The sequence below is a fragment of the Heterodontus francisci genome, chromosome 17, assembly GCF_036365525.1.
Source record: "Heterodontus francisci isolate sHetFra1 chromosome 17, sHetFra1.hap1, whole genome shotgun sequence".
Classification (NCBI taxonomy): Eukaryota; Metazoa; Chordata; class Chondrichthyes; order Heterodontiformes; family Heterodontidae; genus Heterodontus; species Heterodontus francisci.
The window spans coordinates 31684675-31699556 of NC_090387.1; the positions used below are offsets into that span (position 1 = coordinate 31684675).

Here is a 14882-nt window from a genome sequence, read left to right on the forward strand (position 1 = left end):
TAGGGTGCAGAGGAGATTTACCAGGATGCTGCCTGGACTGGAGGGCATGTCCTACTAAGAAAGATTGAGGGAGCTGGGGCTTTTCTCACTGGAGCGAAGAAGGATGAGAGGTGACTTGATAGAGGGGTACAAGATGATGAGAGGCATAGATAGAGTGGATAGCCAGAGACTTTTTCCCAGGTGGAAAGGGCTATCACCAGGGGGCATAATTTTAAGGTGATTGGAGGAAGGTTTCGGGGAGATGTCAGAGATAGGTTCTTTACACAGAGAGTGGTGGGTGCGTGGAATGCGCTGCCAGCGGTGGTAGTAGAAGCAGATACATTAGGGGCATTTAAGCGACTCTTGGATAGGTACATGGATGATAGTAGAATGAAGGGTAGGTAGTTAGTTTGATCTTAGAGTCGGTTAAAGGTTTGGCACAACATCGTGGGCTGAAGGGCCTGTACTGTGCTGTACTTTTCTATGTTCTATGAGGAGGGGGGGAATGAGAGAGGAGGAGGGGGGGAAAGAAGAGAGAGGAGGAGGAGGCGGGGGGGGGAAGGGAGGAGGAGGAGGGGGGGGAAAGGAGAGGAGGAGGAGGGGTGAAAGAGGAGGAGGAGGAGGGGAAAGAGAGAGGAGGGGGGGAAGGGAGAGGGAGGGGAAAGAGAGAGGTGGGGAGAGAGGTAGAGAGGGAGTGGCGGGAGAGGGGATGTGGGGGTGTAGTGGGAGGGAGTTTAATTTAGAATTTCCTGAAGAGGGGGATGCAAAAGGCAGGGACCAGAGAGCTGCAATGCCTGAAGTACAGTTGAGAAGTAGGGGAGAAAGCGGCTGGATGGGGGATCTGCAGCTGGAGGGAACGGCTGGATGGTGAGGCCGTAGAGAGCCGAGGGGAGCGAGCAGCCGAAGACCTTGGTGTCGCCGGGTGCGGGGACCGGCTGGTGCGTCTTTTGCTGTTGCAAGTTTATGGCGCATGCGCAGTAAGACGCACTCCTACTTCTAACCCCCTCCCCGCGCTGCTGTCTCGGGCCGCTCCCCTCCCCTCCGTCACCGGCCCCCGTTCACATCGCCCACTCGCCGGCCGCTCCGCTCCCCTCCGTCACTGGCCCGTTTGCTCGCCCACTCGCTGGCCGCTCCGCCCCTACCAGGCCCGCTCCGCTCTCCCCGGCCTCGGCCCGCTCTCCGGCCTCGGCCCGCTCGTGCGCTCTCTCACTCCGCCATTGTGTGCTGACATGAGTTTGTTGGGTTGCCTCCGTGTGATTATTTGAGCAGCGCCATCTTTAGTCCTGGCAGCTGCCTAAAGTAGCGTTGTCAGCAAATGCAGCCATGTTAATGAGGGCTGTGGTTAAATTGGCATTCCACAACGGGGGAAGGGTCGAGTCAGCAGCTCGCTATTCAGGCATAATGGAAAATGGCTTTCAGATAATCGTTCATGATTGTAACAAAAGAAATTTTAATTAATCAATACATGTAAGATTTCCAACACCCGCGAATCCCCAAGTGTGATTAGGTGGTTTTGGTTTTCTTAATGGGTTTGCGAGGTTAGGAGGAGTGATCCCAGTGACTGGGCTGGAGGCAGGCTGATGATCAGGCTGTCCTAGGCCTGGGATGACTTTGGTGGCTTTCCTCTGGCTGCCTGAGGGTTTCCTGCGCCGGTGCAGACTCTCCTCAGGCATTGTGACTACTGGAGCTGGGCTCACTGGCGGAGGGGCTGAGGAACCACTGTCCACACTCAGAGTGCCCTGAGGGGAGCCCCCAGCTGTGTGGAGGTCAGCCTCTCCTTCCCCCTACTTTCAAGGCTCACTTGAACCTCCCTGCTCACCAGAGAAGGATGAGGAGCAGGGGAAGATGCCAGGCGCCTGGTCCTCTGTTGCCTTGCGACTGCTGCGTTGAGCTCATGCATGTAAATTTGGGACTCCTGCTCAGTGACTAGCTTTTTCCTTCTCATAAGGACTGTTTTGCATCGTAACGAAGTGTGATGTCTGGTGTGTAAGTGATACTAGACACAAGACAAAAAACATTTTCCAAGTGTTTCCTTTGTGAGCAAATAATAAATGCAGTATCTGATATATCAGCCATCATACAGAACATAGAACTCCAGTTCTTGGAGGGAGCAATTACTTTGTAGTATTTATTTTTTTGTCTTAGTTCTGGTTTTTAGAAAAGCCAAGAGGGGGCTAGAATCATCCCAGTTTCCCTTCAAAGTGTGTGCAGTTCATATACTTGTTTACTCTCCCAGACTCTTGGCCCTTAAACTTTCTGTCTGAATTGCAGATAGTACCAAGAAATAGCCAAGAGCTGCTCAGGAATCACTGAAAATCACTTGTGGCATCCAGAAAGCTAACATGTAATGTGTGGAAAATTCAACACATATCCATTCATGTATTGCTTTATCGGCAGTAACTGACCTGACACTTCAGTTCCATCAGGGTAGCTATTGCTGGTGGCTTTATTTGTTTCCTATTGCAATACAGAAGAGGAATGGAGAAATATTACTTAACATCTAAGATTATGGAAAACTAAACATTGCTTTTATTCCTCGTGTGGGAGTTACATTTGGTGATATATAAATGCATGGATCTTTTCTTTGACAAGTCACAGAAATTGGTACTAATGTTCCTCACCATTAAATAGTTTGTGATATTAGTCTGACCTAAGACCGTCAATTATCTTCAGAATGTAGCAGCAGACTATACTTGGCTCTTATGCAAAAAGGATTATACAGGGTATATGGACAGTTTCAAATTTCTGCCAAAGGTGCTCCTATTTGAAATGAAACATAGATTCCTCTGTGGTGAAGTACTCTGATGACCACAGAGGGCCACCAGCATTCCTACGCTTCACAAGAGTCTACTTTATTTTCCTTCAACCCTCTGGCACTTGTGTGTAGATCCTACAGTATCCTAGCATACCCTGTACATCTGCTTTCAATATACCGTCCTGCCCACCTCTGTTCATTTATTAATAGTTGCTGATGCTATGATTCACTGGTGTCCCCTTGCTCTTTTGCTGTCTAGCGAGACAAAACAGGGAATGGTATAGTACATTTGGCTACCCAAAGCTTTGCAACACAAGTGCATAGGTTCTGTTAATGCTCTAGTTCCTCTAGAGTGAATAAAACTCATATGTTTAGACTGCAAGGCTGAGAGTAGATCTTTTACCAAATAATGTGGAAACAAACTTTCCTTGGCCTACCGAACTGCCAGGATTCAGTGCTGCACCTTCCCCTTCCAATGAGATGGAGATAGAAAACATTAGATCTAATCTCATCTAATGTTTTCTATCTCCATCTCATTGGAAGGGGAAGGTGCAGCACTGAATCCTGGCAGTTCGGTAGGCCAAGGAAAGTTTGTTTCCTGCCATTTTCTGACCTCCACGTAGAGATTTGTCATTCTAAATTGTTGGCAGATATAAACAGTCTTAATGACACTAATGTGGTTAGAAATAATTTGTCTCATTTGGAGGCAGAACACTGGGTTCATTAAGTGGAACAGGAAAGGAAATGAAAGGACTTGCAATTATATAGTACCTTTCACGAACGTAGGATATCCTGAAGCACTTTACAGCCAGTAAATTACTTTTGAACCGTTAAATGTAGGGAAGCTTAGCAGCCAATTTGTGCACAGCAAGGTTACACAAATAGCAAAGAGATACAGAATCAGATAATCTAATTTTTAGTGATATTGGTTGAGGGATGAATATTGTTCAAGACAGCAGTAAAACTCCCCTGCTAATCTTCACAATAGTGCTATGAGATTGCTTCCGTTCACCTGAAAGGGTAGACGGGGCATCGGTTTAACTTCTTATCTGACAGTGCAGTACTCACTTCGTTATTGTGCTGATGTGTCACCTTGGATTATGTGCTTAAGTCTCTGGAGTTGGGCTTGAATCCATGACTTGCTGACTGAAGTGAAAGTGCTACCACTGACCCAAGGCTGATATTTGATGAAATAATGACTCGCTAGCTGATGAAACGTACCCATTGCTGTTACTTGTTGAGGCATAATCTTCCCGATATATCTTAAGAATTATTTTGGATGGGTTGTAAGCAAAACATAGACCTCTGTGTCTTGATGTGAAACGTATAGAGTAATACTCAAACCTTTATGAACTTACTTCTTGGACTGGACTATAAATAATCCTTGCAGTTGGCATGATGGAATTAATCTCAGCTAAAGCTCGTAATCTGTCTCTTCCTGGAGTATTCTATGGGAGGCTGATGCATGGTACGTGATAGAAACCAATGGAAAAGGTAGACATTTGATTTTTGACACCAGGTGCCGATTACAGTAAAATGTTCAATTTCCTATCTGTAATATCCCTGACTTATGTTCTACTTACACCCCATCCAAAATGGTTCCCTGACTTTGTAGAGCATAAAGTTAACCAGATATAAATACTTTTAAAGAGATAACTACTAATGACTAACACCAATCTCCCACTCCATTAGTTTTTAATCTGGACATTTTACATCAAAATGAGGGTACTGTACCTTTTTTTTTAACCATTCATGGGATGTGGGCGTCACAGGCCAGGCCAGCATTTCTTGCCCATCCCTAATTGCCCTTGAGAAGGTGATGGTGAGCTGCCTTCTTGAACTGCTGCAGTCCATCTGGGGTAGGTACACCCACAGTGCTGTTAGGAAGGGAGTTCCAGGATTTTGACCCAGCGACAGTGAAGGAATGGCGATATAGTTCCAAGTCAGGATGGTGTGTGACTTGGAGGGGAACTTGCAGGTGGTGGTGTTCCCATGCATTTGCTGCCCTTGTCCTTCTAGTTGGTAGAGGTCACGGGTTTGGAAGGTGCTATCCAAGGAGTGTTGGTGTGTTTCTGCAGTGCATCTTGTAGATGGTACACACTGCTGCCACTGTGTGTCGGTGGTGGAGGGAGTGAATGTTTGTAGATGGGGTGCCAATCAAGCAGGCTGCTTTGTCCTGGATGGTGTCGAGCTTCTTGAGTGTTCTTGGAGCTGCGCCCATCCAGGCAAGTGAAGAGTATTCCATCACACTCCTGACTTGTGCCTTGTAGATGGTGGACAGGCTTTGGGGAGTCAGGAGGTGAGTTACTCGCCGCAGGATACCTAGCCTCTGATCTCCTCTTATAGCCATAGTATTTATATGGCTACTCCAGTTCAGTTTCTGGTCAATGGTAGCCCCAATGATGATAGTGGGGGATTCAGCAATGGTAATGCCATTCAATGTCAACGGGAAATGGTTAGATTCTCTCTTGTTGGAGATGGTCATTGCCTGGCACTTGTGTGGCGCGAATGTTACTTGCCACTTATCAGCCCAAGCCTGGATATTGTCCAAGTCTTGCTGCATTTCTACACGGACTATTCAGTATCTGAAGAGTCACGAATGGTGCTGAACATTGTGCAATCATCAGCGAACATCCCCACTTCTGACCTTATGATTGAAGGAAGGTCAGTGATGAAGCAGCTGAAGATGGTTGGGTCTAGGACACTACTCTGAGGAACTCCTGCAGTGATGTCCTGGAGCTCAGATGATTGACCTCCAACAACCACAGCCACCTTCCTTTGCGCTAGGTGTGGCTCCAGCCAGCGGAGGGTTTTCCCCCGATTCCCATTGACCTCAGTTTTGCCAGGCCTCCTTGATGCCATACTCGGTCAAATGCTGCCTCTCCTCTTGAGTTCAACTCTTTTGTCCATGTTTGAACCAAGACTGTAATGAGGTCAGGAGCTGAGTGGCCCTGGCGGAACCCAAACTGAGTGTCACTGAGCAGGTTATTGCGAGGCAAGTGCTGCTTGATGGCACTGTTGATGACACATTTCATCACTTTACTGATGATTGAGAGTAGGCTGATGGGGTGGTAATTGGCCGGGTTGGACTTGTCCTGCATTTTGTGTACAGGACATACCTGGGCAATTTTCCACATTGCAGGGTAGATGCCAGTGTTGTAGCTGTACTGGAACAGCTTGGCTAGTGTTGTGGCAAGTTCTGGAGCACAGGTCTTCAGTACTTTTGCTGGAATATTGTCAGGGCCCATAGCCTTTGTAGTATCCAGTGCCTTCAGTCGTTTCTTGATATCATGCGGAGTGAATCGAATTGGCTGACGTCTGACATCTGTGATGCTGGGGACTTCAGGAGAAGGCCGAGATGGATCATCAACTCGGCACTTCTGGCTGAAGATTGTTGCAAATGTTTTAGCCTTATCTTTCGCAATGATGGGCTGGGCTCCCCCATCATTGCGGATGGGGATATTTGTGGAGCCACCTCCTTCAGTTAGTTGTTTAATTGTCCACCACCATTCACGGCTGGATGTAGCAGGACTGCAGAGCTTGGATCTGATCCGTTAGTTGTGGGATCACTTAGCTCTGTCTATCTCATGCTGCTTACGCAGTTTGGCACGAAGATAGTCCTGTGTTGTAGCTTCACCAGGTTGACACCTCATTTTTGAGGTAAGCCTGGTGCTGCTCCTGGCATGCCCTCCTACACTCTTGAACCAGGGTTGATCTCCTGGCTTGATGGTATGCCGGGCCATGAGGTTACAGATTGTGGTTGAGTACAGTTCTGCTGCTGCTGATGGCCCACAGCGCCTCATGGATGCCCAGTTTTGCATTGCGAGATCTGTTCACAATCTATCCCATTTAGCACGGTGGTAGTGCCACACAACACGATTGAGGGTATCCTCAATGTGAAGGTGGGACCTCATCTCCACAATGACTGTGGGGTGGTCACTCCTACCAATACTGTCATGGACAGATGCATCTGCAGCAGGCAGATTGGTGAGGACGAGGTCAAGTATGTTTTCCTCTCTTGTTGGTTCCCTCACCACCTGCTGCATACCCAGTCTAGCAGATATATCCTTTAGGACTCTGCCAGCTCAGTCAGTCGTGGGGCTACCGAGCCACGCTTGGTAATGGACATTGAAGTCCCCCACCCAGAGTACATTCTGTGCCCTTGCCACCCTCAGTGCTTCCTCCAAGTGCTGTTCAACATGGAGGAGTACTTACTCATCAGCTGAAGGAGGGCGGTAGGTGGTAATCAGCAGGAGGTTTCCTTGTCCATGCTGCAATGAAGAAAGCTGCATTTTGAAGCACTAATTTGCTGTGCCACAGAGTGAGTTACTGTAGAACGAGGAACTGAAATGGAGTTCATTTTGTGCACCTTCTATGCTTCTGCCAATCTTGCTTTGACACATTTGTTATTTGCTCCCTGCCATTAATTTTTACATAGTCTATTCTATGTTAATAAAACGAGATTAATTCCATTAAAGTATAACTATAAATTTAAAGACTGAAAGACTATTTAACGTTCTGGCTGTGGAATAATAGTTATGTGACCAGTGAATGTATTAATGAGTGCGAACATGAATTTAGCAGCTATTGAAAACATTATGTATGTGCTGTATTGAACTTAATGTATTTATCACATTACAGCAAAAATTAGAATCCAAGCAAAATCTGCAACTTCCAACAATTGTCGCACAAGACAGACAGTCGAGCTATATTTGGTGCATTGATGAGTGATAGTTTCTCATCAAAGTTTATCCTCCATTACCATTGTGTTTCAGGTTTCTCAATACATGGGTGCCATATGCATTCCTGTTACTATAGTTATTACATTTACTAGTGCAGATGTGGGAAAAAAATTAAGTTAACATTTTCAACTAATTATTTATTTTCTTTATAGAATCTGTGTATGACCTACTGCCAAAAGAGCTGCAGCTTCCAGCAAGTGAGACAAGTATCGCATCAATGAGTCAGAAAAGTGGTGGTGAGGCAACATCTCCTCCTTCAGCTGCAGTTGCTCCTGGTATGCCGTTCCATTTAGTTTCCCTCTTTCCTTGTTTAATTCAGATATGATTGCTGGCAGCTATGCATACTGCTGGCAGTAGTTCAAGACACAAACTGAACTGCTCTAATTCTCAGAGAATGACACAATATAATCAGTGACTGTTCTAATCACCAACATTATCTGTGTGGGAAAAGAGGAGTGTGGATACAGATTGCTGGAAGTAAGGCCAGGTACTGCATTAAATTACCAGGGTTCCTAAAACATGCAATCTTTTCAATGAGGATTTATTGTGCAATTATATATGTGCATATTTCCAACATGCAAAATCCTGTTTATCTAGTCTAGCTGTTTTTAAGCTTTGAAAATTAGTATTACATCAGAAATTTCTAAAAACTGTTTAATGGGGTAAATGACATCAGATTGTTTGGTTCATTATTTATAAATATTATTGACTTATTCTTGGGACATATCATTGAATTATGTATCGACTGTTTTTGTAATTTTTTTCTCCATCTTGCCATGAAACCATCTTTAAACAACATTATGAAACTAATCAATTTTAAAATATTTTTTTATTATACCTTTTGTATTTTAACTTATGGTACTAAATTCTAATGCCATATTTTCAACTTGTTGTAAATCTGTCTTTTAGTAAGTCTGAATTTTGGAGCTATTGTGTTATTAACTTAATTTATTTTCCTCTTAATCTGCCCAAAGAATAGAGTAGTTTTTGATGGACTAAATTCATAGCTAACATTAAGCAACATGCATTCATTATTGTTTAATGAACTATCCATTTGTAAGAGAATATGATTTGGGTGGCAAATGAGCACGAATTTTTAATAGTTTTATGGTTTCCTCTCTCCTTCTCTTCCCCTCTCTCTCTCTCTCTCTCTCCCCATCACTTTACTTTACTTTTCCTCCTACCTTTGACACTATACTTTTTGCCAAATCACCCTATTTTATTTTCATTCTGTTTTGCCTTCTGTCTGTATCTTTCACACCTTCGCATTTCTGTGTGTATATATATATATATATATATATATATATATATATATGTCTGTCTCTCTCTCTGTCCCTCCTTTCTGTTAGTACTCTTTACTGTATGCTTTTCACAGTTTCCCTCTCTGTTGTCTTGCTTCCTCTTTTTCTTTGTCTGCCACATACTTTTCTCTCTTTCACTACTTTCTTTTCCTATCATTGCCCATGGGGACTTGAAGGCAGACTCAAAAGTCATGACCCTCAGGTGCCTGCAGGAATTGTTACATTTCTTTGTTGGTACAAAACCACAGATCTGCACCCGAGCAGCATCATAATCCTAAAGTTAACTTCGTAAGAGACCAACCACCACAGATGCACTTGGACAAAACTATGAGAGATTGATTCCACTATCCAAGGTGGCATTTTCCAGTTCCGCTTTCATTATCATCTGCAGGAGTTTGTTCTGTTTCTAAAACATTTTTCTTATAAAGCAATAGAACAGCTTAGCGAAAGTAAGTGTCCATTCTAGTCTAATGCCTACTACACTGAACCAGTCCAAGGAATCTTGTAATAGCAAGCAAATGGTATCTATATCTTTCACCATCTTGTTGCAACATTTTCAAATTTAGTGGAGAAACCTGAGGGAAGAAGGTGGTGCCAGAAGGAAGCAGATAGCTCAGGCTGGGATGCTAAGGCAGGGAGGGACTCCCAGGTGACAGATTCTAAGAGGGTATGATTGGACAGAACCCAGGAGTGGAATATTATCTTAGAAGTAGAGCCAGGCCTGAAGAGATAGGGGAGTTTGCAAGGTCTGGGATCACCTGAAGGGGACCAGGGATCACTTGTAGGAGTGGGCCAAATGGCAATCCATAATTAATCAATTGATTCTGTGCTGCTATTGGGACACCTTGATTTGATGAAGCATTTCTAATGTTTCTAAACTGTAATTTCCCCCCACAAATTCTTGGCTGAGCATCACAAAAGTGGTTTTGGCTTCGTATCGGCGCAAATTGTGTAATGTGAGAGCAAAATCGCTTAAAGCAGATGTCGGCAAAATTCCATTTCAGAAAGCATGGGGCTTGTAACTATTTCAGTATGACTGGAGGTTAACATAAAGTCAGCTTTAAAGAGTTCCTAATTGGTCCTGTCGACTGTCTCCCAGTATTCAAGCATAGGGGAGGCGGTGGCATAATGGTAATGTAATCTGGATTAGTAATCCAGAGGTCCAGCTCGTGCTCTGGGGATATGGGTTCAAATCCCACCACGGCAGATGGAGCAATTTGAATTTAACTAATAAAAAAAAAAGCTAGTCTAATGGTGACCATGAAACCATTGTCAATACTGTAAAAATGCATCTGATTCAATAATGTCCTTTAGGGAAGGAAATCTGCTGTCCTTACCTGGTCTGGCCGACATATGACTCCACACCCACAGCAATGTGGTTGACTCTTAACTGCTGTCTGCAATGGCCTAGTTAGCCACTGAGTTCAAGGGTAATTCGGGATGGGTAATAAATGCTGGCCTAGCCAGCAATGCCCACATCCCATGAACGAATAAAGATAAATTCAAATGTAACCGAAGTTATGGATGTATTATTGAACAACGAAGACCATTGTTAGAACCAGAAGCATAACCCAAGATTGATAACATTGCATTCTGCAGGTCTGTATTGTAAGGATGTCCTAATTCTCGTTCATCTGATGATGAAGTGTGTTCAAGAACTAATTCTGCAATTCCATACTTTGGACTGATAGATGTTGGGAGCGGGCCAAGGGAGTTTAGGAATTACGAAAAGGTTAAGATTTTATTATTTTTCTCTTAGTGGTATTTATTATTGATAAGTAAACATATGTATTTTAATTTAAAAAAATTGAAATATGGAAAAATAACAATTTGATAATTTCCAGTTGATAGAAGCAATTTTTAAAAAGGCTGACAGGTAATATCACTTGAAAAAACAAAAACTTTAAACCCTTTTGTTTGTCTTGACTTGAAAATTGTTTTCATCATGGCAAAGGACCAGTCAGTGTTTTCATGTATAGATCCTAAGAGCAAGTTCGCACTGCACTGTCCTGGCACTCCGTTTAGTTTTCTACCACTAGATGCTGCAAATGAGCCATGGAAATTTTAGGGGAAAGATATATATCCATTATATACACAATGTCATTTTTTCCATTGTATTCTAATCACTTTTCTTCGAAGACAGAGAGATCTTCAAAGTAAGCGGTTGGGTGTTACAATTTTTATATTCGTGAACAAACTGCTTGCATCATAGGTATTAACTGTTAGAAGAACTTTATATGACATACACTCAGTCTACGTTTTCAATGTTAAGAAGAGAAGATGGTGCAGAAGTGTGTGTTCGTATAAAGGACCCCTTCTGTGAGAACAGGGATTTCCATTTCTTTTTCACCTTCAGAAAGCTTTTGCACATGGTAACGAGTAGAGTGGTAAACACATTCCTTATGAATAAAAATTCACTGGAAACTGATACCTTAGAAAGAAGCAAATAAATTATAAGGTTTTCAAGTTACTAGTGCAACACTGCATTGGCAAGGGCAGACTGACCCACTAGCTCAAATCATTTGGGGAGAGGAAAGAAGAGAAAAGTGAGTTAACAAGTGGTTGTATATTAAATATCATCAGGGAAGTGGAAGGGAAGCTGACTCTTTAGGGGATATTCAAGAATGCTTAGAATTCACGCTGAATTTTTGTTTTTGTAAGAGGAAAAATTATCTACAATGTACATGGAGACAGGACTCTGTAGAACAGTTGAATCAAAATTTAAGCATTAAATTATAAGTGTCTATGCTTTACAAGTAACTTTTGCCAGCAGGTTCTATTTGCATGCCCACCATGTTTCTGTTAATATAAATGAGAAAAATTAATGAACTGGATCCACTGATCATAAGCTAAATGTAAGAAATTTAATTTTTTGCCTTCTTTGATGACTGGCATGAGCAGATAATTGTAGAGATTAATTCGGTGGAACAGCCCAGGCTTATTAGCTTGGTTCTTTCAAAAGCTGTAGGGATCAGTATTTGTGTCTTTTGTTTGGTCATAGGGCTTATCTCTGCCTGGGATGCCATCAGGGAGAATGGATAATTATCTTTGAAATCTGCAAGAACCAAAGTTGCCATGACTAAAATGGTGTCTTTAGTATAACTTTATGCTCTGCTAATGTAATGCTCCAGTGTGTCAAGGATCTGAGGGCACTAAGCAAATACATAAAGTACTTGATAAAGTGAATTGTTAACTTGTCTGTGAAAATGCATCCTGTTGTACTTTTTTGGAGCAAACTAAAGTTTGGTGGAAATCCTCCACTATTAAAAACCGGCCATCATGAATTTCACAACAAGCACACAGTCACCAGAACTTTGAAATAAAAACAAGAAATGCTGGAAATACTCAGCAGGTCTGGCAGCATCTGTGGAGAGAGAAGCAGAGTTAACGTTTCAGCTCAGTCACCCTTCTTCAGAACGCCAGAACTTTAGTGTTTCTCAGTGGAGAAAGCTAACAGGTGATAACCCCAATGTTGGTGGAAAAATTGACATTGGTGGCATAATTGGTAACTTCTGTGATAGATGCCCCTCTGCTAACAGAGTTCCATAGTTTAGCAGAAATTGGACTAAAAATAAGTTGTTGTCAAGTCGGGGACATAGTGGTGGTGATACATTTTGTCACTGGTTGTTCTCCATTCCTAATAGTGGTGATGACCTAAACCTGATGAAAACATGACCATGGAGGAGAATTGCCAGTCATGATGCTTAAAGCCAGAGTCAGCAATCCTGAACCTACAGTTTGTCGGGGAATTAGATTGAGCTTAAGAATTTAATTTGTGTCTAGAAAAGTTTCATAATCTGCCATTTGGCCAAGTGCTTATTGTGAAGGGTATAAGATTGAAACTGGGGCTATGAAACTCTTGTTCTAATTAAAAGGTCAACAGACATCGATGGATTAAACTGCAGATAACTAACTGGTATAGGGTGCTTAACTGGGATTTTCTTGATCAAATTGATGAACAACATGCTGATGACCAGTAGAATGAGATGGCTGAAACAAAGGGATTTTGGAGTACAAATAAGCAAATCAATGAAAGTTGTGATGCAAGTCAATAAGGCCAGAACAAAAGCAAAACAAGCACTAGGGTTTATTTCTAAAGGGATAGAATTGAAAAGTATAGATGTTATGCTAAACTTGACCCTTGTTTAGACTGCACTTGGGAGTACTGTGTGCTGTTCTGGGCTCCATGTTATAAAAAGGATATAGCGGCACTAGAAAGGATGATACTGGAACTGCAAAGTTATACCTAGCAGGAGAGGGTGAACAGGCTTAGTCCCTATTCTCTTAAAAACAGAAGGTGGGGGGGTGGGGGGGCACTGATTTACCTTTATAGAAGTCTTTAAAATTATGAAAGGTTTTGACAGAGTAGACACAGTGAGAGTGTTTCCACTTGTGAGGAATAGCAAAATGAGAAGCCATCAATATAAAGTAGTCACCAAGAGGCAGGAACCCTCACAACATTTAAGAAGTATCTAGATGAGCACTTGACACGCCATAGCATACAAGGCTACAGGCCAAGTGCTGGAAAATGGGATTAGCATAGGTGCTTGATGGCCAGCATGGACATGATGAGCCGAAGGGCCTGTTTCTGTGCTGTATAACTCTATGACTCTAAATCAAATATGGAGCTCAGAAGAAACTTCTTTACCAAGAGAGCAGTGAGAATGTGGATATTGCTACCACAGGGAGTGGTTAAGGTGAATAGTATAGATGCATTTAAAGGGAGGCTAGATGAGCATGTGAGGGAGAACAGAATAGAGAGTTGTGCTGCTAAAGGTAAATAAGGAAAGATGGGAGAAGGCTCGTGTGGAGCATACATACCAGCATGGACTGGTTGGGTTGATTGGCCTGCTTCTGTGTTTTGTGTTCTATGTAATTCTAGTTCTCTGTAATCAGCATCAGGCACCCCCTAGAAAAGCACCAACTATGTGCAGAGTAGTTTCTGTCCCAACTGTATGCCTTTGACTCAAGCTCAGATGAGCGCATACTTTTGCACCAATGGGGATTTTTCCATACCAATTTACTTGTGTTCTGTCTGAGTGAATGTGAACGTTTAGTGCCAAATTATGTGCCGTGAATTCAGAAACAGGCCAATCAACCCAACCAGTCCATGCTGGTGTTTATGCTCCACACGAGCCTTCTCCCATCTTTCCTTATTTAACTTCATCAGCATAACTCTCTATTCTGTTTTCCCTCATATGCTTATCTAGCCTCCCCTTAAATGCATCTATACTATTCACCTTAACCACTCCCTGTGGTAGCAATATCCACATTCTCACCACTCTCTTGGTAAAGAAATTTCTTCTGAGTTCCATATTTGGTTGGGATTCTTCAAATTAATTTTTGTAATACTGTTACAGCACCAGAGAGAGGAGACAATTATCAACAATGATTTGTCTCAATTCAAATCCGTGACCTAGAAATGAAAGTGAAGTGTGTTAATCAGTTGCACTCACCAGTTTTTGATTAGTTTTTTCCCCTAATCACTATGCATGGAACTGTGATTGTGTTACTGTCATAGTTGTATCTGTTGATGGGAATTGGTTAGCTCAGTTGGCTAGACGGCTAGAATGTGATGTAGAAAGACGCCAACAGGGTGGGTTCAATTCCCGTACTGGCTGTGGTAGCTCATGGAGGCCTGCCTCCTCGCCTTACCCTATGCTTGAGGAGTGGTGACTACCAAGCTATACATCACCAACTGTCTCTCATGGAGAGCTGCCTATGGTCCTTTGGCCATACAACAATAGTTGTATCTGTGTGATAAATAAAGACTGTTTTATGCCAGTGATGCTTAACCCATTTCTCATCCAGGAAATAAATTGGTCATGCTTTCATTCTTCATATAAATTGTCTGTGTTTCTTTGATAACTTTCTTCTGTATTCCATTATGATTGATTTTACAGAGGTTTGAGAACAAGTGTTTATTTTGTAAGGGTCCTGCAATTTAATATTTTCCACATTTTTATATATAAAAAGAGTAAGAACAACAGCCTTTTTGTACGAATTTAGGGATTATTTTCTCTTTGCTATTTTTAGTGAACAAGTAGACTCAAGCAAAGCTCAAAGCTACCTTTTCACTAAAAATAGTGGATAGAGAGGAATATA

At 42.6% G+C, this 14882-nt stretch overlaps 1 protein-coding gene across 1 annotated transcript in view; it reads left to right on the forward strand.

Moving 5' to 3' along the window:
- The window catches only part of nfat5b (nuclear factor of activated T cells 5b), a 196733-nt gene that overhangs the window by 82071 nt on the left and 99780 nt on the right, over positions 1-14882 (forward strand). Inside the window, exon 2 of the mRNA XM_068049209.1 lies at positions 7629-7751. Coding sequence (XP_067905310.1) covers positions 7629-7751 — 123 coding nt within the window. The remainder of the gene's footprint in view (positions 1-7628; positions 7752-14882) is intronic.